Source organism: Chanodichthys erythropterus, chromosome 17 (genome assembly GCF_024489055.1).
Source record: "Chanodichthys erythropterus isolate Z2021 chromosome 17, ASM2448905v1, whole genome shotgun sequence".
Lineage (NCBI taxonomy): Eukaryota > Metazoa > Chordata > Actinopteri > Cypriniformes > Xenocyprididae > Chanodichthys > Chanodichthys erythropterus.
In genome coordinates this window covers 24,730,792-24,755,000 of record NC_090237.1, presented here as the reverse complement: position 1 = coordinate 24,755,000, position 24,209 = coordinate 24,730,792, and the positions used below count along the sequence as shown (strand labels likewise).

The following is a 24,209-nucleotide window of genomic DNA, read 5'->3' as shown; positions in this document are numbered from 1 at the left end:
CACATTTGGAGAAGGTCAGTGGCTACAGTTTACTCCGACCATAATTCATTTGACTTAAACAAAACAAGAAAGTGAGGGATAAGTACAAATCCACTCGGACAAAGTATGCATGTCATACTTTGTTAAGGCCTTAGCGCACATCTAATTTTCATATACTATGTATTTTTGTCCAATAAAAAAATTGTGTATGGACTGTAATTCTGTCTTGCAGTTTTGTTTTTTTATTTATGTCAAATAATATATGCAGTCTACTCTCGTTGTTCAACAAAACAACAAAAAATCAAACCTTTTTATCTTTGTTTTTGTCCCTCATAGTCACTCGACGAAATCCATCATGGACTTTGTCAACAGCAACGAGAACATAATCTTTGTACACAATACCATTCACCTGATCTCACAGATGGTGGATAACATCATCATCGCCTGTGGAGGAATCCTTCCCCTTCTGTCTGCCGCCACCTCGCCCTCTGTGAGTGTACCAGAGGTTTGACAATACTGTCACCCAGTGGTCATCATAGATTACTGCAAGCATAGCTGTTCAAACATTAAAATAACATAATGCCTCAGGGAGGATGCTACTACCTTTTTAGTTACCTTAATTTAAATATATTCTTTACTGTTGAGTGCGTTTTAACTTAGTTTTTGTCTCTTTAATTTTATTTGTTGTTTGTTTATGCCAAGAATACCAAGGTTAGTACCAATACATGAGTATATTTAGAATGTTCTGTGGTTCATTTCCATTTTTTCTCAGTTGTGGATGTCATACTTTCTCATAGCACATAAGAATTATTATTTTTTAAGTCACCATGAAACAGAAGTTGTGTTAGTCATTTTGTTCCCTGTTGTGACATATATCCGAGTGAAACAATGTAGGGTGGGACTTGATTTTGTTCGTCAGGAACGGATTTGATCATTGTGGTTTGCTATTGGTTGATCTCATGTGAGTGACAGATTGTCCCACCCTCTCTCCAGTAAACACTTCATCAGAAAAGGGATGTCATTGTAAGAGGGAGGAGAAGTTATTTTGATTAAAGATTAAGAGGGCACTTGTATTTTTAATAAATAAATAAATAATGATGTGCACAGATAAATCATTTATAATAAGTTCTGCAATATTCCATAAAAAAGCAAGAATTGTCAAGAAAAACATGGATATGTTGACTTTTAAAAGCTTTTCTTTAGTCAATAGAAAAGTTGAGGTTTCATTTTTGCATTACACAATTACACATTGAAAACTAATGCTAGTTCTCACATATTTGGTCTAATTGGATGAATTTCAGACATATATACACTAACATTCAAAAGTTTGGGGTCAGTAAGAATTGTTAAAGGGTTAGTTCTCCCCAAAATTTTGTCATTTATTACTCACCCTCATGTCGTTCCACACCTGTAACACCTTCATTCATCTTCAGAACACAAATTAAGATATTTTTTATAAAATCCAATGGCTTTTTTAATGCCCATAAAGCTACTAAAAACATATTTAAAACAAGCTCATGTGACTACAGTGGTTCAACTTTAATGTTATGAAGCGACGAGAATACCTTTTGTGTGCCAAAAATAACAAAATAGCGATTTTATTCAATAATATCTCGTGATGGGCGATTTCAAAACACTGCTTCATGAAGCTTCGAAGCTTTACGAATCATTTGTTTCGAATCAGTGGTTCAGAGTGACAAAATCCCATGATTTCAGTAAACAAAGCTTCGTTATGTCATAACTGTTTTGAAACTTCAGTAGTTCACGTGACTTTGGCAGTTTGATACACGCTCAAACCACTGATTCGAAACAAATGATTCGTTAAGCTTCGAAGCTTCATGAAGCAGTGTTTTGAAATCGCCCATCACTAGATATTGTGGAATAAAGTCATTATTTTTTTTTAAATTTTTTTGGCGCACAATTAGTACTTTAGTCGCTTTATGACATTAAGGTTGAACCACTGTAGTCACATGAACTGTTTTAAATATGTTTTTAGTAGCTTTCAGGGCATTGAAATAGGGAGTGTTATTGCTGGTGATGCAGGCATTTTGATTTTATCAAAAATATCTTAATTTGTGTTCCGATGATGAACGAAGGTCTTACGAGTGTGGAACAACATGAGGGTAATTAATGACAGCATTTTCATTTTTGGGTGAACTAACCTTTTTAATTTTATACATTTAAAAAAAAAAAAAAAAAAAATGAAGTACCACAGTTTCTATAACAATATAAGCAAAATATTTTTTCAGCCTAATAGAATGATTTTTGAAGGATCATGTGACACTGAAGACTGAAGTAATTACTGCTAAATATTCAACTTAATCATCACAGGAATAAATTACATTTTAAATTATATTAAAACAGAAAACATATTATTAGTTATTAGTTATTTTAAATTGTAATCATATTTCACAATATTGCTGTTTTTACTGTATTTTGAGTAAATAATGCAGACTTGGTGAGCATAAGAGACTTCTTTCAGAAACATTAAAAATCTTACACAAACTACTTTTGAATTGTAGTATATCTTGGTCAGGGAGGTTTGCACTCATTTTACAATAATTAAAACTCTTAAATGCTAAATTTCAGTCCACCAGATATCTAAAATATGTGAAAAGTTTGCCATTAGCAATCCTGCATCTTTACAGAGCATCTACCATAGCTTTGCATGACCTTTCTCATCCTGGTTGACAGGATGTGCTGTGTTTTGTCACATTTTACGCAATACACCCATTCTCACCTTGAATGTTCCACTTTTGTACTGAAGATAACGACTGATCAATGTTATAACAAAAGTGCTAACAGGATAATGTGATGACTTGCCGTGATCTCAGATAATACCCTTGTGCTCTGTCCGTGTCAGACTGAAATGGAAGGAATCGAGGCGACGCAGGGCATGTCTGCTGAGACGGCCGTGATCTTTCTGAACCGGCTGATGGCCATGGTCGATGTGCTGGTCTTCGCAAGTTCACTCAACTTCAGTGAGATTGAAGCCGAGAAAAACATGTCCTCAGGTGGACTGATGCGACAGTGCCTAAGACTAGGTATGTGTGTGCGTGTGTCAGGACACATTTTAAAGAACGTAACATGACAAGAAAACACCTAGGGATGTTCAGCATAAATTTCCAAAAGACTTTTCCAACCAGCTTCGACTTTCTTCTTCAGACAATTTATCAGTTTTGGTGCTATGTAGGAGAAAAGAACTACAGGCTTGCTTAAAAACTCATTTAAAGGGTTAGTTCACCCAAAAATGAAGTTTCTGTCATTAATTACTCACCCTAATGTCGTTCCAAACCCGTAAGACCTTTGTTCATCTTCAGAACACAAATTAAGATATTTGGGATGAAATCCAAGTTTTTTGTTTTTTTTTTATCCCCCATAGAAAGCAATATAATTCCCATCATTCAAGGTCCAGAAAGGTAATAAAGATATCGTTAAAATAGTCCATGTGACTACAGTGACTCAACCTTAACCCTTAAATGCATACCTCGGGTCTTTAGTGACCCGGGACGTCATTCACTACCCTCCTCCTCGTTCATTTTTTAAAGTTAGACTTCAATCTTCTTGGTATTCTTCAGTCAATTCATTATAAAGAATATAACAAGAAAAAAAAAATCATAAAATTATAAAAGAATGCCTATTTTTGTATTCATTTTTTGTAAAAATTGTATAGGGTCGCTAATGACCCGAAGTGTGTATGAGTGTACATATATTTTTTTCTGCACAACAATAATTGAATCTTAGATGACGGAATTCACCTTTATTCCACAAGGTGGCAATGTCTGATACACAATGCTGAAGTGACGACTCATTTAGAAAGAAAACAAAATAATAAGAAAAACATGAAATGGCTCAGCGATTTACTGCAGAGCGAGTACTGAACGCAATCAAATATGACTGTAACTGGATGGATCTGGTGAAGCTGTTAGCGATCAAATATTGGTTTTGAAGATGTTGACAATTATATAGTTTTGAGAATACGTTTGAGATCGCGAATGGGCTCATATTCGTGACCTCAAACATAAAATTAACCTATTATTTGCTGAATTTACTGGGAAATGAGCTCTGATAGGACAGTGGTGATGGCATAAAACATCTGCTCAAACTGAGCCCTTTCAAGCTCCAAAAGGTAACAAAATATGCTTTATTTTATTCTTCTATAATTGTTACTCTAATATCAGAGGAGTTTTATATTATCACGACAGGTAGAGATCTTTCCGTGTTAGAAATTGATCCGGGTCGATAAAGACCTGAATATGTAAGAATGATTGACGAAACAGTCATGCATATAAGGGTTAAAGGGATAGTTCACCCAAAAATGAAAATTTGGTCATCATTTACTCACCCTCAAGTAGTTCCAAACCTGTATGAATTTCTTTGTTCTATTGTACACAAAGGAAAATATTTGAAAGAATGTTTGTAACCAAGCAGATCTCGCCCCCTACTGACTACCATAGTATTTTGTTTTCTTACTATGTTAGTCAATGGGGGGGCAAGATCTGCTTGGTCACAACTATCCCTTTAATATTATGAAGCGACGAGAATACATTTTGTGTGCAAAAACAAAACAAAAATAACAACTTTATTATAACAATTTCTTCTCTACCATGTCAGTCTCCAACGCAGTTGACGCAGTGAATGCATAGTTTCCGTCCGAACGCCGGCTCAGTATTGGCTGACGCTGTTCACGTGAGCACCACGACACATGCATGTTATGCTGACGCAGGGGCTGGCCGAAAATGAGCCAGCGGTCGGACATAAACAGGGAAGCGTTGAACTGCATTCACTGCGTCAACAGCGTAGTAGACTGACATGGTAGAGAAGAAAATTGTTGAATAAAATCGCTATTTTATTTTATTTTTTTTCAGACAAAAAGTATTCTTGTCGCTTCATAACATAACGGTTGAACCACTGTAGTCACATGGACTATTTTAATGCTGTCTTTACTATCTTTCTGGACCTTGAATGACGGTAATTATGTTGCTTTCTATGAGGGAAAAAAAAAATTTTTGGATTTCATCAAAAAATATCTTAATTTGAAGATGAATGAAGGTCTTACAGGTTTGGAACGACTTGAGGGTGAATAATTAATGAAAGAAATTTCATTTTTGGGTGAACTAACTCTTTAAACAGGGTTGTCACTATAAGGGGCCCGTATGGACACTCTATTGATCAGTCAGCACCCAGGATTAAAGCTATTTTGAATTATTTTATTTAAATGATTTCTCTTTTTCCACTTTTCTACATTTATATTTCGTGCTCTTTCTTTCTCTCTGTCTCAGTATGTTGTGTGGCCGTGAGGAACTGTTTAGAGTGTCGTCAGCGTCAGAGGGACAGGAGTCTGAAGTCCACTCTTTCCTACAGTAAGTCTCAGGAGGGCCTGCAAAGTGTGTCCACGGCCAGCAAGGTACTCTCTTTACTACACACACTGTTACACTGCATCCAAACTCTGAACATAATTTCTGCAATCAAAAGCGATGCATTTAGAGTAACATTTTAATGTTACAAGTGTTTTATACATTATACATGTAAAGTAATCTATAATTTATATTACAAACATAAATATTCATATATTTATATTTATATTTATATTATATTTATCTTAAATTTATACAATTTGACACCATTTCTTAAAAGATTTTATTTTTATTTTATTTTTTTTAAACATTTTTTTCCCCATTATTTATTTATTTTTTACTGTTTTATTTTTAAAGCATTTATAAATCTTGATTTGACATACTTTACCAGTGTACTCTGGGCATTCAAGCTGTCTTTCTGGAAAGTGTGAAAGTAGAGAAAGTATGTGGTGTCGTCTTCTTGTCACATTCGTTTTTTTCCACACAATATAACATTGTCACGTTATGTGTGATTTGGTGCCGTGGGCACGGTGTGAATGTGTAAATGAGATCTGCAATGTGAGAACTGTTTAAAGTGTTAAATATCTGTTTCAAATGTCTGCTTTTCTTGCCTTAGACCACCATAGAAAATTTTCCAAGTAATGTTTCTCCAATTAAGGACCCGGACCGACTTCTGCAAGACGTGGACATCAACCGTCTGCGAGCTGCTGTCTTTCGTGACGTTGTGAGTTAATATCAAATGATCCTCAATTGACCTTTGAAAGTGTGCGTATCCCGCAGATTCAAATGTACATGTTAACAAAAGTATTTTCACTTTGTACGCTTTAATTATATTATATTATATTAATTATATTATATTATATTATATTATATTATATTATATTATATTATATTATATTATATTATATTATATTATATTATATTATATTATATTATATAACAGAATCAGTTTTCTGCTTGTTCTAGTCACATGTTGACCCTTTTTCATACCCGTTGCTTCTTTTGTGTTGCTCTTTACAGGATGACAGTAAGCAGGCCCAGTTCCTGGCTCTCGCTGTTGTCTATTTTATCTCAGTGCTCATGGTGTCCAAGTACCGGGACATCCTGGAACCCCAGAGGGAGACTGTCAGGTCTATCAGCCAATCAGGAAGAGGCATTCGGCATGAGATAAATTCCCCCACCAGCACAGGTGTTGTAGTGGCTAATGTTTTGTTTGTTTACACAGCTTAATGCACTTAATAACGTATATTTACAATAAACTGAACAACTTAATTTGCATTGCTTAATACCATTAGCCAGGTAGTTTTATATATGTCATACTAGAAACAAATTATATTGAAAAAAAAAGGTCTCCACAGGCTCAAACTGATGTCAAAAACATTCCTCTTCACCTCCTCCCACATCTATTATTCATAAGCGCCACTAATTATCTTGCATAAAATTAAACATGCAGTCCTCACAAAATTCTTGAAGGAAATCACTGCTGGCTTTGTCTGTCAATCGGTCACAAAATTGGATAATACGTCCAGTAGTTTGATCAATCCATCAAAAGACTAGAAATTAATTTTCATTTTAGGTTGTTTTTTATTGGCAAAGTATAGTGAAAAGAAATAGATTGAGAGAGAAGGAGAAGAAAGGGAATAAAGAAAGAAGATCCATGAAGAAAGAACATGGAGAGGCAGGGGCAGTGCAGCTATTTCCAGCCCCATCTGTCAGTGCCCATTAGGAAAGCAATCCACCAGAGGAGAATGGGATCATAGAGGCTGAGGCACTACGCTGCATCGCCCTCATAAATTTTAGGAAAGAAAGGCTATGGATGAGAATTTTTCCTAACAGCATGTAGCAGGCCATTGTCTGCACCCAAATCGGCATCCAGACATGCTTCATGACAGAATCGGGCCCAGTGACCTTGCTCTTGATGAATATTACTGAGAAATGCCCAACATCTGGAGAACAACAAGATTGGAGACAGAGTTTTCTTTTGTTTGCAAGAACTTGTGTTGGATAAAAGAGGCTGACGTCGGGTACTTTTGAAGGGCAGAAAGTTCAGTGTGTGTGTGTATATACATATTAAAAACACTTTTTTAATATACGTTTTTAATATATTTTCTACAAATGAATACAACATAAAGAAACAACATGAAGACAGTATATTTTAAATACTTGTTTAATGGCATCTTTTTTTATGAATGAAGGCCAGTATAACTGATACTGACTGCCTACAGCTACTGATGTCCCGATGAAATAGATTTTTTCCCCAATTTTAAAGATGAATTATAGCCATTCTACATTAGTGTAATTGAAAGCTATATCATTTTTGTACATTTATTAGGCTTCAAAAATATAACAACTTTTAATTTAAGTGAACTTAGAACAATCCTCACATAAACCCATAATAAATATCATATTTACCTGTGCCTTTCCTACAGATACAGGAAAAATACAGAAATTGAATAAAGTTACCAAACAGTCTGCACTGCATAATTTATAACCTAAATTAAATATAGATAATCATTATTAAAGCTACAAAAGTTCTTTACTCAAGAGCAGTAATTTTCTCTGTTGCCTTTGTTCTTTCATTATCTTCAATGACAGACGGCATTAATGGTTGCTGTCACTTTAAGAGCTGCCGCTGCTGCACATGACGCAGATCTCACATGCGTCCCACTTTCTCACAGCTCTTTTTGGCATTGTTGTGCTAGTTATTGTTCATTCAAGCGTGACAGAGAACTCGATTCTGGAGCACCGTCCATGCGCTCGATGGATCGCGTCTTTCTGTGCGTCGTGTGTGACAGGACATTCAAAGACAGTGCGTTCTCTTTTTCTATTTTCGCGGGTTTAAATGGTATGGAGACCCTAAAGGGACATGATGGTGGTGGGAAAAAAAAAAATAGGAAGGAAGGAAATTTTAAGTGCTGGTGGAAAACTTTTTTTTTTATCTTTTGCGTTTCCTCGCAAAGTTATAATCGTTCCCTTGCTGTTAGCTCGGACAAACACTTAATATCCCGCCGGCTGGCAGTTGTAGTTCAGTTTGTTCCATACGTTAATAATGCACACAAATAATGCACAGCTGTTAGAGTTTGAACTTGTTGGACTCAAATATAACGAAATGCAGTCAGTGCTTAAGTCAAGCAGTTCAGTAAAGTTGGCAATATATTCACAGATTCGAGCTTCCCGGATTAATAACTCGGATTAATAACTCGGAGCTAAACGTTGTTAAAACAAAAATGCAGCTTCTTCCAATCATTGATAGTAACCTAGACAACAAGCTACAACAACCCAATTTTCCAAATGTGCTTTACAATAAATTGGTCTCGATGAGCAGGCGAGGGAGATACACGTCTGAAGGGACCGTCTGAAAAGTGCAAAACCCAAAACCCTTTTGCTCATGTATTCTCGAGTATTATGAAAAATACTCAATAACTTCACTGTAACACGCTGTACCGTCACCAAATTCAGTTTATTCAACACTGCTCTCCTGCTGGTTAGGTACTAAAACACATAGTTTGGCAAGTAGAACATAAACTTTAGCTTCTTTACACAAATAATGTTGGTACGCAGCTTTGGGAACGCAAACATCTTTGCGTGGGAACGCAAAGTTTTTCGGGGGAACGCAAACGATTTGAAAAAAAAAAAAAAATCCTCCCATCCCAAATTTGTTTTTCCACCAGCACTTAAAATTTCCTTCCTTCCTATTTTTTTTCCACCACCATGTCCCTTTAGGGGCTCCGTAAAATGGCTTAAAATCATTTGCATGAATAAGAGCGTGATCATATATGGTAATGCTAGACAAAGGATGACAGAATAAAATGGATGCTGCATTAATTGCGTTAATATTTTTTTCATATTGCATGCGTTAATGCATGAGAGTTGACAGCACTAATGTGTGTATATATATATATATATATATATATATATATATATATATATATATACATATAGTGTGTGTGTGTGTGTGTAATCTAATTAATTACACAATGTGGCGATTAATTAATCTAATTAATCACAATTTAATCTCACGTCAAATTTGGCTGAGAAATTACAGCCAATTTAAAGTCATTATTGTGTTAAATGAGAAAACCATCAAATAGAAATGTAGCTTTGATTCAACATAGAATTTAGCAGACAATATTGTGTCTAAAATATAACATAATAATAACTTCTTATTTATTGAACTGTTGTATAAAATCAATAGGGCCTATCACATTTGCACTCTTGCCATTCAGGACAAAAACAGCACTCGTGATTGCACTGGTTACTCGCATGATATTGCTTAACTATATCATGATATAAATATGAGACAAAAACTCATAATGCAGCATTTTTGCCCTGCAATCTTGAATTTTATGGGCATTCTAACTGCATTCTAGGCTCCATCACGCTGTGATCTGTCACCTCCTGGGTGGGTGCATTAAATGCGTTTTGAATTTTAACGCAATATTTTCCCCATAACTAATTAATTAACAAGATAATCCGGCAGCCCTATATATATATATATAGAGAGAGAGAGAGAGAGAGAGATTTTAATCTTTGTGGTATTGAGATGTCCTCTAATGACAGGTAGTGAGTGAGACTGTATTGTAATAAATTTGATAAAATGATACAAAAATCTAGTAATTCATCATCTACCGATCATCTCTGATTTCTATTCTATACTATTCTATTCTAAATTCTCTTCACTATGATATGTGACCTTCAGAACACCCATCAGCCTTCTCTGATGGTCGCAAGGAAGCTCTCAGTGTGCTGGAGGAGTCACGTCAGGAGTCATCCCTCCCTCACTCTGACTCAGGACTGGGTGACGATCAGGTATCTAGTGTGATGAACGGGGCCGACCTGGAGCTCGCCATGGGTGGTCCGAACGGCATGAGCGGACTGTTCTGCACCCTGTCATCAGAGGCCAGGTCACAGGAAAGCTTGACTGAGCCATCACCCGTGGAGCTCCTCAAACCCGCTTTGTCCATCTCCAGCATCAGCCAGTCCAACAAAGGCATCAATGTCAAGGAAATCCTGAAGAGCCTGGTAGCTGCTCCTGTGGAGACCACAGAGAGTGGGCCAGACAGCCTGCCTTACCCTGACCACCAGGCCATGAAGAGGGAAGCCCACGCCATGTTACCCATGCAGTTCCATTCCTTTGACAGGTACCATCTTCTCATAGTCACAATGCAGACATTTTGAGATGTACCACAAGTTAAAGGGTTTGTTCAACCAAAAATGAAAATTCTGTCATTAATTACTCACCCTCATGTCATTCCAAACCCGTAAGACTTTCGTTCATCTTCAGAACACAAATGAAGATATTTTTAATGAAACTGAGAGCTTTCTGTCCCTCCATTGACAGCTACATAACTACCATTTTGAAAAGTTCATAAAGAGATCGTAAAACTAATCCATATGAATTGAGTGGTTTAGTCCAGATTTTCTGAAGAAACTCGATCGCTTTATATGACAAACAGATTAAATTTAGGCTTTTATTCACATATAAACATTGATCAGTGAACATATACAGAAGCTCAACGGAACCTGCTTGATTCGTGAGAACAAACCTCTTGCTGAAGCTCAAATGTGCTGCATAACACACGAGAATGAACCTCATTGGTTCTCACACACACCAAGCAAACATGCTTGAGCTTCCATTTACCACAACTGATGTGTGAGTTAATGAATGTTTATATGAGAATAAAAGCCTAAATTCAATCTGTTCATCATATAAAGTGATCAAGTCTCTTCAAAAAATGTGTACTACACTGCTCAATTCATATGGATTAGTTTTACGATCTCTTTATGGACTTTTTGAAGCGTCAAAGCGGTAGTTATGTAGCTGTCTATGGAGGGACAGAAATCTTTCAGATTTCATCAAAAAGATTTGTGTTCCGGAGATGAACGAAAGACTTATGGGTTTGGAAAGACATGAGAATTATGTAAGTCGTGAGTAATTAACGACAGAATTTTACTGTTTCTAACTAACCCTTTAAGTTCAATCCACAGAATTTTGGCATAATGTGTCAAAAATGTCAGAAATGTAGGCCTATTTCTAATCATCCCTCCTTTTCTTTTTAAAAAAAGCAAAAATCTAGTTTACAGGGCACTTATGAATTATGGAAGTCAATGGGGCCAATTTGTAAACATTAAAATACTCACTGTTTCAATAGTATAGCCACAACCACAATGTGTAAACAACGTTTTAACATGATTTTAGTGTGAAAAACCTGTATGAAGTTATATTCAATTTTACAACATTGTCGCCACGACTGTGACATAAAACCTAAAACCCTGAAACTACTTAAAAATTATGATTTAAACAGCTTTACAGCTCATAATACATGTTTTAACAGAGGAATTAATGTATGTCAAGTTACCTTTATTTATATAGCGCTTTATACAATTCAAATAGTGATAAACAGGAACATGTTGTTGAGCTGAAGTCAGTTCAGTGTTGATTCAGTTCCACTGTAAAGATCATCAATTAATAAATTAGTTAATTTCATCTATGAAGCAGTTCTGCAGAAAACAGTGAGGTCATCTTCCAGCTCTGTTCAGTTCTCAGTGTTTTTATAAAATTATAAACTTTACATTTATGCTTTAAAATTTTTAATAACAGTCAATTTTTGTGCTAATCAGCTTTATGCTGCAAAAGCTATTGATTGAACTAAACTTGTATCAAACCAGGGATATTCTGGTACTGTAAGTGCTGTAACTGTGGTAAAATGGAATTATATGATCCTCCACCAGGTGGCAGCAATATACATCAGCATGGGTGCTGAATGTGAACTCATGTGGCTTTATCTTGATTGAATGTTTCTTGTCACCAATAGCACTACAGTAGCCCATTTACTGCAGATGTATATGTACAAGGCCCTTAAAAGTACAGTGACCTTTTCTGTGAGCATGCGATCCCTTCCGTGCCTTTAAACACTACACAATACATCTCAGTCAAACCATGATGAATTCTTGGATTAGTCTTTTCCCTGAGGAATGGCTATAATGATTTTCTTGGTCATAAGCAAGCCATAACTCACTTTAAATTCCCCATACTTTCTATCACGAAGAATTGCTGTGTTTGAAAATGTCTCAGAGATGTGTTTGAGCGTTTTGTGGTGTGTTTACATTCCAAGGCCAGATAAAATCTCACCGTGATTTGTCTCGGCTCTTAACACATGTCTTCAGTTGCGCTGCTAAGCTGTTGCTGTTCAAATCCACATATGTAAACAGAAATAGTGTAAATGGAAACTTTTTTTTTTGGACAATAACCTGTTCACTTTGACTAAAAATTATCTCCAGCTGGATGCGAAGTAGGTTTCGCTGTATTCTTGTCTTTGACAGTACGCTTGGGAATTTGTTCAGCCTGATCTCATTTGTATTTGCACATGATGTTTACATGTATACAATTGTGTGTCTTTGGAAAATAGACCATTTGGGAGCAGAAGTCACAGTTGCATCACTTGCAGCTGTGCGTGCGTTGTGGTGGCAAAAAAACAGTGCTAACAAATGAATGGGTAAAATTCACAGCATAAGAGACAAAACTGTCTTTTTGTGCTTTTGGATGTCAGAATCGGAATGCATAAAAAGATGGTCTTTATTTTTATAGAATTTATGTTTATAGAATATAGCTTTGAAGCTAAACAAAGATGTTTATGGTTGCAAGCCACATATTGGACTGATGAAACCTGCAATTAAGTATATTAAAGCATGAATTTGACAATATAATATTCACATTTGCAGTTCATATGGGGACATAATGTATTAGTCCTACAGTTACAGCATGAAATAATATTTAAACCTACAACATTTTACAGATGTAACAGTTAAATCTATAACATTTTTTATATCACAATTATTATTTTTTTCTCATTTAGGAGTTGATATCTCCCAATTCAGACTTTATAAGACATATATATATATATATATATATATATATATATATATATATATATATATATATATATATATATATATATATAATTTATATAAAGTCAGAACTGCAGGAAATAAACTCGCAATTCTGAGGAAAAAAAGAAACTATCAAGTTTATCTCAAAATTCTGACGTTTTTAGTTTCCTGAGAAGGAAAACTCGAAATTACCTTTTTAAATTTTTTTTATTCTGTCACACACATACACACACACAAACACACACACATATATATATATATATATATATATATATATATATATATATATATATATATATATATATACATATATATATATTTTTTGACACAAATTTTCCATGGAAAGCAAAGTAAATCAAATTAGTTAATGTTAGATTGACATTATTATTTTATATTTATTTTTAATGAGTTGAATACGACACCAAGAATCACACAGAACAGAACGAAGTTGCAAAAATGTGCACATTTATTAAATTCCCTTTCGAAGCACATAGAGAAGCTACGGTGGCTGACACAGGACAAAGATGTCGTCAGCTGAGACAGCAGAGAGTAGCCAGTCAAGCAATGAGGTTTCTTTACAAAAATAAATTAAAATTGTTCATTGTTTCCAGTTTTATTTGCTGACTTTAGCTAGCTTTTTTGCATGCTAGTTAGTACAAGGTAAGAGTAGTGAAGCAGCTAGCTAATGGTAAATAGCTATGCTGTTCAAGGCGTCAGCGAGATAGCATTAGCAGATATTTTTTCTCCCTGTTTGCAGAGTCAGGGACAACCAGAGTATGAATTGCAGGTAACAGGAGGATGGAGAGGAAGAGGGCATGGAGAGGCAGAAGAGCTATGCAGGAAGATACTCTCTATAGAGCAGTTTGTCCATTTAGGGCTACTGTAGAAACATGGCTGCGCAAAATGGCAACTTCCATGTAAGGGGACCCGTGTTGTATGTAGATGTAGAGATAGTAGAACTCATTCTAAAGTAATAAAAACATAACGGTTCAGTATGTAAGATCTTTATACACCACTGAAAACATAATTATGTGTATTATATTGCATTTCTGTCAGTAGATTCTCCTAAATATTACACACTGGACCTTTAAATGTGACAGCATTAAAACATTTAAATAATCTGATTGATTAAATACAGTGAAGTCTATTCATTCCATGAATTCAATATTCTATGAACCTAAAAGGATTTGTAACCACTTTTACTTTTTTTTTATTTTTATATCTAAATGGCCCCTTACGGTCCAAGCAGGCAGGGTTTTTTTTGTTTGTTTTGTTTTTGTTTTATGTTTTTGCCAGAATAAGTTACGATGTGCACCAGACTTTGTTCCAATACTTAAAAGTATGTCTCCTGCGAGATTAGGCCCAAACAATGTTCTTCTCACTGCTTAGATATTGAATCACAGGAACAATGGATCTGCAGTAATGCATGCAACCGCCACAGATGAGGTGTGCCTGCTGACTAGTAAAGGTGGTGTGTGTGTAAATGTGTTTGTGAGTGTTAGGGAGGGTCTCCAGGGCGTTGATGACAGATTAAACAGAAGCGCCCCATGCGCCCCCAGCTCCCCTCCTGTCGTCCTCACCCCTCAGCACCCTAATGGAGGCTGGCAGGCAGAAATGAGTTGCCATGGCAGAGTGTATTATTTTTGAAATGCTTTCACATAGGCTGTCCGCTGACGCCGAGTCGTACCACTCACTCCCGCATGCTTTAATGTCATCTGCCGGCCTTGAAATTGCTGTGTCTAATTGTTTGCCACCTGCCACCAAATGAGATGCCAGACGTGGACAGGCTTCTTCGATTGTCTGTCAGAACCTAAATAGATTGGGAGTGACATAAAAAAAAGCCTCAAACACAGGAGAGATGAGGACCGATTCACCCATCACCATCTTTCTGGGACTTTCCCAAGGTGAATTTTTTCAATTAGTATTGAATAACCAGGAAGCCATGTTTGCAGATGAGGCCGCTACCATGAAGGACTTGCTTTGGCTTTGAAAGTCAATTCAAATCAAAGAGTTTGGTGGAGAAACACTTTTATACATTAACATGAGTCCATGTCAGTGTCTGTAGACGGTATGCTAATAAACTGAGTGATACTGATATAGTTTGCCACTATATAAGACCTACACATTTAAAAAAATGTATGTATATTCTTGTATGCATCAAATAAAGTTTGTAATCCTAATAGCCATTTCAAATAAAACATATAAACTATTTGCAATATTCATAGTCTGCCCAAGATTAATCTGTGCTTTATTCAAAGTAAGTCAATTTAAAAAAAAAATCTTATTAATAATATATGCAGTGGATAATTCATACATCATTCACAAGCCCCAGCCAATGAATAATTCATGAGGAGTGTTCATATTTTATTAGAAGCTTGTTTATCAGTCTAATACTATCAACTCTACTTGTCAAATACCTGCAAGAAGCCGACATGTTATGAGTAATAAATACCGTATGCTCGGGGGGAGAGGGTAAGCATTGCTTTGTGGATCTTTATGCTCAAAACTGGTCAGATAAAATGCAAACTGAGATTCAGGATTAGTATTTGTCTCGTAATTCTGTGTTGAATGCACAGTAACAATAGAATGTCCATATTACACATATTTTACTTACTTTAAATTTAATGAATATTGATTTCATTACTTTTAATAATTAATAACCTTTTTTTCTGCTGTGGTATACGAAATTAGTTATTTTTGCAGGATGTCCTGGCTGCTGTTTTCCTTTAAATAAATAAATAAATATTGACCAGAGTCTGTCAAGCTTCACAAATGCCCCAGAAAGATTTCAAATGATATTCTAGAACACTTTTACACTACTAACCCAAAAGTTACAGTTTCAAATTTAAACTTTCTAGTCATCAAAGACTCCTGAAAAAAAAAAAAAGTCTATATAAACATGGTTCCCTAAAAATAGGGAACAAAACGCTGTGTCCCCAGGGGTCGCTATAGGGGATGCCTTCGACATTACCAGTGTCTGAAGCATGAGTCTAAACACAACAATAAACTTGACGTTGACAGGCAGCAGCCTATGACATCATCACCGTTGCGACCGTGAGTATAAAAGGGCACCTGTGAAATGTCATCCACTTCTTGTCTGAAGGAGACGTGTGCAAGAATGCCTGAAGCATGGCAAAGGGATGCAGCATATCATTCCCTATTCTCAGGGAACCATGGTTACATGCATAACCTGAGACATTCCCTTTCAAAAGGGAACTTGCGCTGCGTCCCCTAGGGGGTAACTGTTTGGAACAGAATACCCATGCTGCCATGCTGAAGGGCTGAATGCCCTATTGGCTGAGCTAAGTCAAAGTACTCAAACGAGTCCTCATTCCTAAAGCGCACCAGCAATGATCATAGACCAGAGCTTCTCAAGAACAGAGGCCTCAACAGGAAAACTCTGGAGAGAGGAAGCCTAACTACATACATATTCTCCTACGACTCGCAATTGCTATCCTAGTGGAGCTCTAGAGAAGCGGAGGCCTCAAAAAGATAATTCTCTAGCAAGAGGAAACCTAACAATGTTTGCAGTAGCTAAGGAGGCTCACAGACAGCCTAACAACTTAGCAAGTTGCCTGACTGAGCTCCAAGATCGGTGGTCTCAACATAACAACTCTCTAAATTGAGAGGAGACCCAACTATGCCCCATTCTCAAGATATCTTAATGCCCCATTCTCAAGACACTAAGGCTCAGCCCAACCTACATTAAATGCACCAGAGGAGGCTCAAAATGGAGAGCCTACAACTTAGCACTACTGTTTCCAAAATCTGACTCCGAGAACTGAGACCTCAATAAGCTGACTCTCAAAAATGAGAGGAGGCCTAACTACATTCTACACCCAATGCAGCTCCAAGGAGGCTGAAAAGGAGCCTACAACTCGGAAATATGCAAGGGGATGGAGCTCCAGGGGAGCAAAGGTCTAAATGAACAATAATTCTAAAAAAGGGAAGGCCTAGCCTAATGTTATATAAAAGAGCAGCTGAGGAGGCCCCATAAAAGCCTAGCGACTCAGCCAAGCTCACATCAAGGAGGCACACAGAGTGCCTAACAACTTGACTCCACCCCAGGCAGAGCACCGAGGATCAGTTTCTATAAAGTAGTAGCCAAGGAGGCTCCAAAAAGGAGCCTAACGACTTGATAACACTGGAGCCTCATAAGAAAAAAAAAGAAAAAAATAAGAGAAAAAGAACCCTAATAACACTTCAAATCTAAGCAATAGCTAAAGGGACTCAAGAGCCCAAAAACGGCTTCTCAAAGAGGCTCAAAAGAGTCTAACCAACTTGTACCATATGTAGGTGAAGCTCGAAGAGCGGAGGCTCAAATAACTCTTTATATCAAGAGGAGGCCTACAGCGCTGCAGTGGCCCAGGAAGGTCAAAAAGCCTGATAACCCGGCACCACCAGAGGTGGAGCTCTGTGAACAGAGGCCTCACATGATGACTCTCCAAGTGAGAGGAGGCCTAATAAAGTCCTAAACTCAGAACAGCTTACCAGGGAGGCTTACAGAACACTTTTTACCTGATGACGCTATCTGAGCGGAGCCCTTGGAAGCGGATGCCTCAGTGTAATGACTCTCAAGTGAGAGAGGGCCCAAAAATATTCACACAATAAAAAGCCATGAAAACAGTAACTCAGGAGGCTCACTGAAAGCCCACTACTTAGTAGACTACCTGGCATGACAAGCCAGCCGCTATTGCTGAACCATCAGTAAGGCAGATTTTGGAATAAATGCCAAAAACATCATAGGTCCAGCTTCAGGGCTATATGTAAAAATGTGTCAGAGCGCCACCTGACATAGATGTTATTTTGCCTCTGGGACCCTAAAATGCTGACAGCGTTTATTTTGGATTACTTCGGAGTACTCCCTCAGGTCTTTTCTGCTCCCTCTGGCTTCACACTGCCTCCGTGCTCTACTCCTCGAAGGTAGAGCTAGCAGACCCCCTCGCAGGCTGAGACCTGGACCGGCATGATATGAAGGTCTTAAAAGCAGCGGAGCACGGCTTCAGCTCTCTGAACTTCCCGACTACTGTCTCAACGGATGTGACAAAAAAGATCAGTTTTTCTCCTTCTCCCTAATGTCGGCCAGGTTCACCCAAAGATGTCTCTCCGTAGCCACCATGGCTGCCATAGTTCGCGGCGGCAATTTGTTTAGTGGCAGAGCCAAATCTGTGGTGTGGTGCAGCTCCTCTACTTCCTCAGGGGGGAGCCCCTGGCCCTGGTCCAGGTCCTTCAGCAGATCGGTCTGGTAGGCCTGCAACACAGCCATAGTGTGCAGCTCCACACCGGCCTGACCTGCTGCCGCATATGCTCTGCCTTTAAGGCGCAAGGTGACGTGCAACGGTTTAGTAGGCAGAGACGAAACCTTCAATGCGGATGCCTCACCCACCGAGAGATAGCTAGTCAGCGTCTCATCAATCGGAGGCATCGGCGCATACCCATATTCCCGCATTCCCTCAACATCAGCATAATTCGCCTGAGTGCGATGGATGTGGGCAAAATATGGCTTTTCCCAAGATCTCTCCACCTCAGTGAGATCTGGGAGAAAGGGAAGGCTCGTATGAGCTGGACAATTATGTCCCGACAATTATGTCCCAACATTCATCGAGGAGGCTACGTGGGGGGGGGGTATGGGGGGGCTTCTCACGTTTCCATAGCAGATCTAATCTCGTCGTAGTGCAGGACATAACTTCCAATAACTTGTCATGTGGGGCAGGCAGGCTGAGAGCGCTCAGAAATATCATCGATCTCATCAACCTCGTCCTGCTCATAATGACTCGAAGCCAGGAGCACGCTCTCTGCTGCATCAGATGATGTAAGAGATCACAATCTGGCAGCTCTATCTCATCAGCCGCAGATGAATGAGAAATATTCATACCTTTCTCAAATTCATCTGTGAGCCCCACGACTTCAGTCTCCTACTCACCTCAGCTGCAGCAGGTCCTGAACCATGAGGCACAGATGGCTGTCTCGATTCCCTCGAGAAAAGGGAAAAATGAGACCGAAGTTTTTTCATAGAAAGGCACTCACAATGTGTGCAAACAGCCCCCTCGAGGACTGAGCGTGCATGCTCCTCGCCCATGCACATGACGCACATAACGTGTTTGTCATCAGGTGTCAGATAATGCTGACATGGAGAAAGACACTGTTTAAAAGACTTAGCACTAGTGCTAGCCATAATAGTCTTGTTTAGACACACGTTCAAACAAAAAGGTATCCTGAAGACAAGAAAGAGGGTGACGTATTTCACAGGTGGCCTTTTATATTTATGGTCGCGCTGGTGATGATGTCATAGGTGCCAATGTCAAGTTCATTGTCGTGTTTAGACTAATGCTTCAGACACTGGTAATGCCCAAGGCATGCCCCATAGCGACCCCTAGGGGATGCTGCATGAGTTCTCTTTTTACATGCCATCTGTATTACTGTTTTTCAAAGAAATACTGTGGAAAAAGCACATTAATTTTAACACTCTGAGGTCTGAAAACGCGCCGGCGCGTTTTGCAGGTTTTTTATCACATTGCAGCAAAACAGACTTAAAATACTCCGTCATTTTTTTGTCATAGAGACACAAGTAATATATAAATTGAAACAATAGAATATCCTATTTTATTTGTATACACTCAAAGTAAAAACAAAATGTTGTGCTTTTTGTAAAATAAAGAAAACTAACATGATGCGTGATCTCTCCTCTCCCTCTGAACGCAGTCCAATCTGATAGTTCTCAGAAAATGAACTGTGTATTTTTCTGTGATTAGTGAATACTAATCACAGAAAAATTAAACTTATGTCTAAAAAAACGTTAAGAGGTCAGGTTTTAAATCATGTAAGACAAACCTGTGTTTATGTAATCTGTATGAAAAGAGAGCCATGTCAGAAGTCAGTGATTCAGCTCATTATCCGCTAATGTGGCCACGCCCATGGAGCCAGCGCTATTCAGACGCAAATTCAGAGGCAATACATGCATTCATCGTCTCAATCGTGTATTTATTGTCTTGAAAAGTGTTTATCTGGATGTAAAAGTCATGGTTAGGGAGCTCTAGAAGACATGCAGTTAGTTCCTGTTTTCTTTTCTTCTATAGATGAATTTTAGATGAGTTTTTGTTTCTTTAGCGCACTCCGGCTGCAGTATGAATTGGAAACTCCATTCATGGAATAGCCTCTTCTTCTTTTAGATGAATTTGTGGACTAAAAATGCACAGAGAGCGCCCTCCGACTTCAAGGATGAATTGAAAACACCAGCGCTCATAGTAATGACAGTGAATATTAAATTAATATAACTGCTCTGTATAGAAAATTGACATAAGCATATGAGAATCCAATATTTCTCCAAATGTGCATGCTTTTAAACTAAAAGCCTATATTCAGACTCTTTGCATCACAGAAATACATTATATTTTAAGAAGAAATGTTTCTTGAGATCTAAATCAGAATATTTGAATGATTTTTGAAGGATCATGTGACCCTAAAAACTGAATTAATGATGCTGAAAAATCAGCCATCACATGAATAAATTATATTTTAAAATATATTAAAATAGGAAAAAAAAAAATGCAGCCTTGGAACAGAAGGGACTTCTTTTAAAATGTAAATATATATATATATAAATAAATATATATATATATATATATATATATATATATATATATATATATATATATATATATATATATATATATATACATACATATGAATGGTAGTGTATGTATTTGCACCTGCTAGACTAACTCCTCATAAGTCATAGAGACAATAGTAGACGTGTATAATTTTGGAGGTCTGTTATTCTCTGTTTGTAGTGCTTAAGGGGAAGCACATGTCAAAGAATGTTTTTGCTTTCTCGCATGCGATCTCAGAGAAACCTTCTGTGTCACGCCACCACGTTAAAGAGAACGTGCCATCGGGACGAGTCGCAGTGTCCCAGACAAGTGCTCTAATGGCTCCATCCTCTCTCTGTACAGTGTCTGCTCTGAGGTCACATTGTGCGGCATCAGGAGGCTTAGCAGGTGACATTAGAACCAGCCCTGCGCTACATCACCGAAAACACGCAGATCTCCGTATCAGCCAGCATCTCGAACCACGTCAAGTTGCGATAAGAAAACCAGACCGATATAAACACAAACAAAATATCATTCCATCCTCCAAAGCACTTGACTCTGTCATGTGTATAATATCAAACTAATCCTCTCCTGCTCTTTGCTGTTAGGCTAAGGTGCGTTTCCGTGAATCTGCGAAGCTCCAGATTGTCTGTGGAAACATACAGGAGATTATCAGCGAGGTCAAGAGTTTAATGTGAACTCGTGATCCTGTTCATCTCCAGCACTATTTTCAGCTCATTATACTGTTGCCTCTGGAAAACATGTGATTTTCTGCTTCGTCTATAAATAAGCTGGAAAAAAACAAATATAATTTCTTGAAGGCATAATTAAGTTGATTAGTGTATTTAGTCCCTTTTTAATGATTTAATATGTTTAGCAGCTATATTTAGAGACCATTTCTTTAATTAGCTTTCCAGAGATTGCAGCTGGCCAGTGTTGGGAAGGTCAAAGAATGACAAGATGATTGCTGGTACTGCCTTTTTAGCCTATTTCCTGCAACAGGAGGGTCATTACTGTTATGCCATACCATTTGAAGTACTTTCTATAAATTTGTTTTAAAATGAATGTGTTTAAGGGGGTATTTTAAAAGCATGCTCTAAACTTTCAGACATATGATGTCTTGCTCAGGCACCTTAATTAGTTTTAACATGATTATTTACACAAAGACTAAGCCATTTAGCCATTGTGTGTATATATATATATATATATATATATATATATATATATATATATATATATATATATATATATATTATTATTATTATTATTTTAATTAATATTAATATGAATATTTTGCTAATAAAACTGCAGTTTGTTTAAGGTTTTCTAAGGTGAGAATCTCAAGACTGCACCAATATAGTAACAGCAAAATTTGGTGACGCACCTGGAAAACATCTCTCAATGAATTTCTCTCTTAGTTTGACATTACGTTTAGGCACAGCAGTGGACAAACAGCAGAAAAGAGAAACATACCAAAAAACCCAGCAGTCACTGGTTTTGATTTTACTGTTTGTTTGCCCTGAGCTCTCATCGCGTAAGATCGGGAGGCATGCACGGGCCGGCAGGAGAGCAGGATGTTTACTTTGCCTGCTGGTCTTTCCTTTGCCACTGTGATGGTTCAGTCTGGCCACGTTCATCCAGCCTGACTGGACTGTGGAAAACTGCCATCAATCTCCCTTTGGCTTAATCAACTGATTTCACAAGCAATCATGTGTATTTATTGTTGCAGGTGAACTGTTGTATTTTGCTTTGTTAGATGTTTCTTTTCACTGTTGAAGAATCTGGAAGCCTTTGTAGTTCATTTGCCATCCTTTTTGGGAAGTGCTTGGTAAAATCCACTCTGTTTGGTTATATGTTTACACATCCGCCAATCCCAGTTCCTTGTTCTGGCCAGGTTATAAGAACAGTTTGCCAGCTGCATCAAGAGATTTCTTTTCTGTTCCTTCCTCCTGCAGGAGTGTGGTGGTACAGGCCAAGAAGCCTCTGTCGGGCCTGACGGTGAACACCGTGGGCAGTTCTGCCTCCAGCAGTGCCCTAACCTCTGGTAGCACCCCGAACATCTTTGCTGCTACATCAGCTACACCCAAGAGCATGATCAACACTACAGGTAAGCGTCGCTCTGACCTATCATGTCTCAGTACCTTCTAACTTGACCTCTTCTATAATGTTGTTAACTGGTAACTTTATAAGGACAGACTTTCTCCGGTCTCCAATATAACGGTCACAACCACCCTCTGTGTTGTTAATGAGACGTTAATTTGAACGTGCTAGTGCTTAAGTGAATTTCCACTGAAATGCATGCTCTGCTCTGCTATTCTTAGAATAATTAAAGATGTCATTCCTTAAAGAATTCAAACCCGTTTGGGGTCAGGAAATTAGATTTGGTGGCATCAAGCAGCTTGTCCACTAGAGGGCCCCCCTCACTATATATTTCTTTCTCACATTTGTACCACCATAGAGAATGTCTTGAATCCGTAGTGACTGCACTCACATGAAGATAGGATCTGTATGAAATTTCAAGGTTGTTAGGCAGCCACATGGAGACTATAAGGCACTTACATCTCAAGTGTCCGCCTCAGGCTGTACACTGTAATCACTATAGATTTTGCTCTCAAAACTTGAGCTGTTATATACACCTATTTTGTGTGAATGTGTTTGTATGTGTTTATTACTGTAGGCAGGACTTTCAGGCCGGCTAACATGAGATTCTGTGGGGTTCATTGAAAATACCTGGAATACGAATTCACTTCATTTATCAATAAAGTGCAATGAAGTGCAATAAAGTGCAGGTAAATTAAAAACAAATGAGCATGAGCAGACGTTTCAGTTAATTGCTGTGCTCATTATGCAGCAAACAGTCACTCTCTTTCAAAAAAGACAAGCAATGTTTGTTAACTTTCAGACTCTCTTGCAGTGACACTTGTGATAATTGATTGATACTTGTGTTAATTGGTGATTGTGACACTTGGATTCAGCTGATTGCTTTGAATTTCTTGTCTTTCTAGAAAGAGGGTGATTGTTTGAAACATCTGCTCATGCTTGTTTTTAATTCACCTGCACTTTGCACTTTATTGGACCATGCAATTTATAAAATACATTTTGTTCTTCTAGACCTCTTCAGTCTTTATTGGATTCAGTGTGCGGTCAGCTATTTTTTTCTGTTTTGCTCAAGTATTTTCTTATTTCTATGCTCTACGCACCTGATGGAAAAGGAACTTTTGTCAATTGAGAGCGCAACAATTTCCTCTCATGTAATATATATATCAAATTATTAAAAAATAAAAAATATTACATCAAACACAGTGTATTTGTTTACTAGCTGTTGTATATGTGTGTGTGTATATATAAAAAAAATAATATTACAGATTTATATAACAAAACAGATTAGACATTT

At 37.5% G+C, this 24,209-nt stretch overlaps 1 protein-coding gene across 1 annotated transcript in view; it reads left to right on the top strand.

Moving 5' to 3' along the window:
* Positions 1-24,209, top strand: part of nbeab (neurobeachin b) — a 377,709-nt gene that overhangs the window by 161,833 nt on the left and 191,667 nt on the right. Inside the window, exons 23-30 of the mRNA XM_067364674.1 lie at positions 1-14; positions 316-469; positions 2,843-3,023; positions 5,262-5,386; positions 5,995-6,060; positions 6,357-6,525; positions 10,036-10,477; positions 22,771-22,922. The exon at positions 1-14 is cut by the window's left edge and continues 204 nt beyond it. Coding sequence (XP_067220775.1) covers positions 1-14; positions 316-469; positions 2,843-3,023; positions 5,262-5,386; positions 5,995-6,060; positions 6,357-6,525; positions 10,036-10,477; positions 22,771-22,922 — 1,303 coding nt within the window. The remainder of the gene's footprint in view (positions 15-315; positions 470-2,842; positions 3,024-5,261; positions 5,387-5,994; positions 6,061-6,356; positions 6,526-10,035; positions 10,478-22,770; positions 22,923-24,209) is intronic.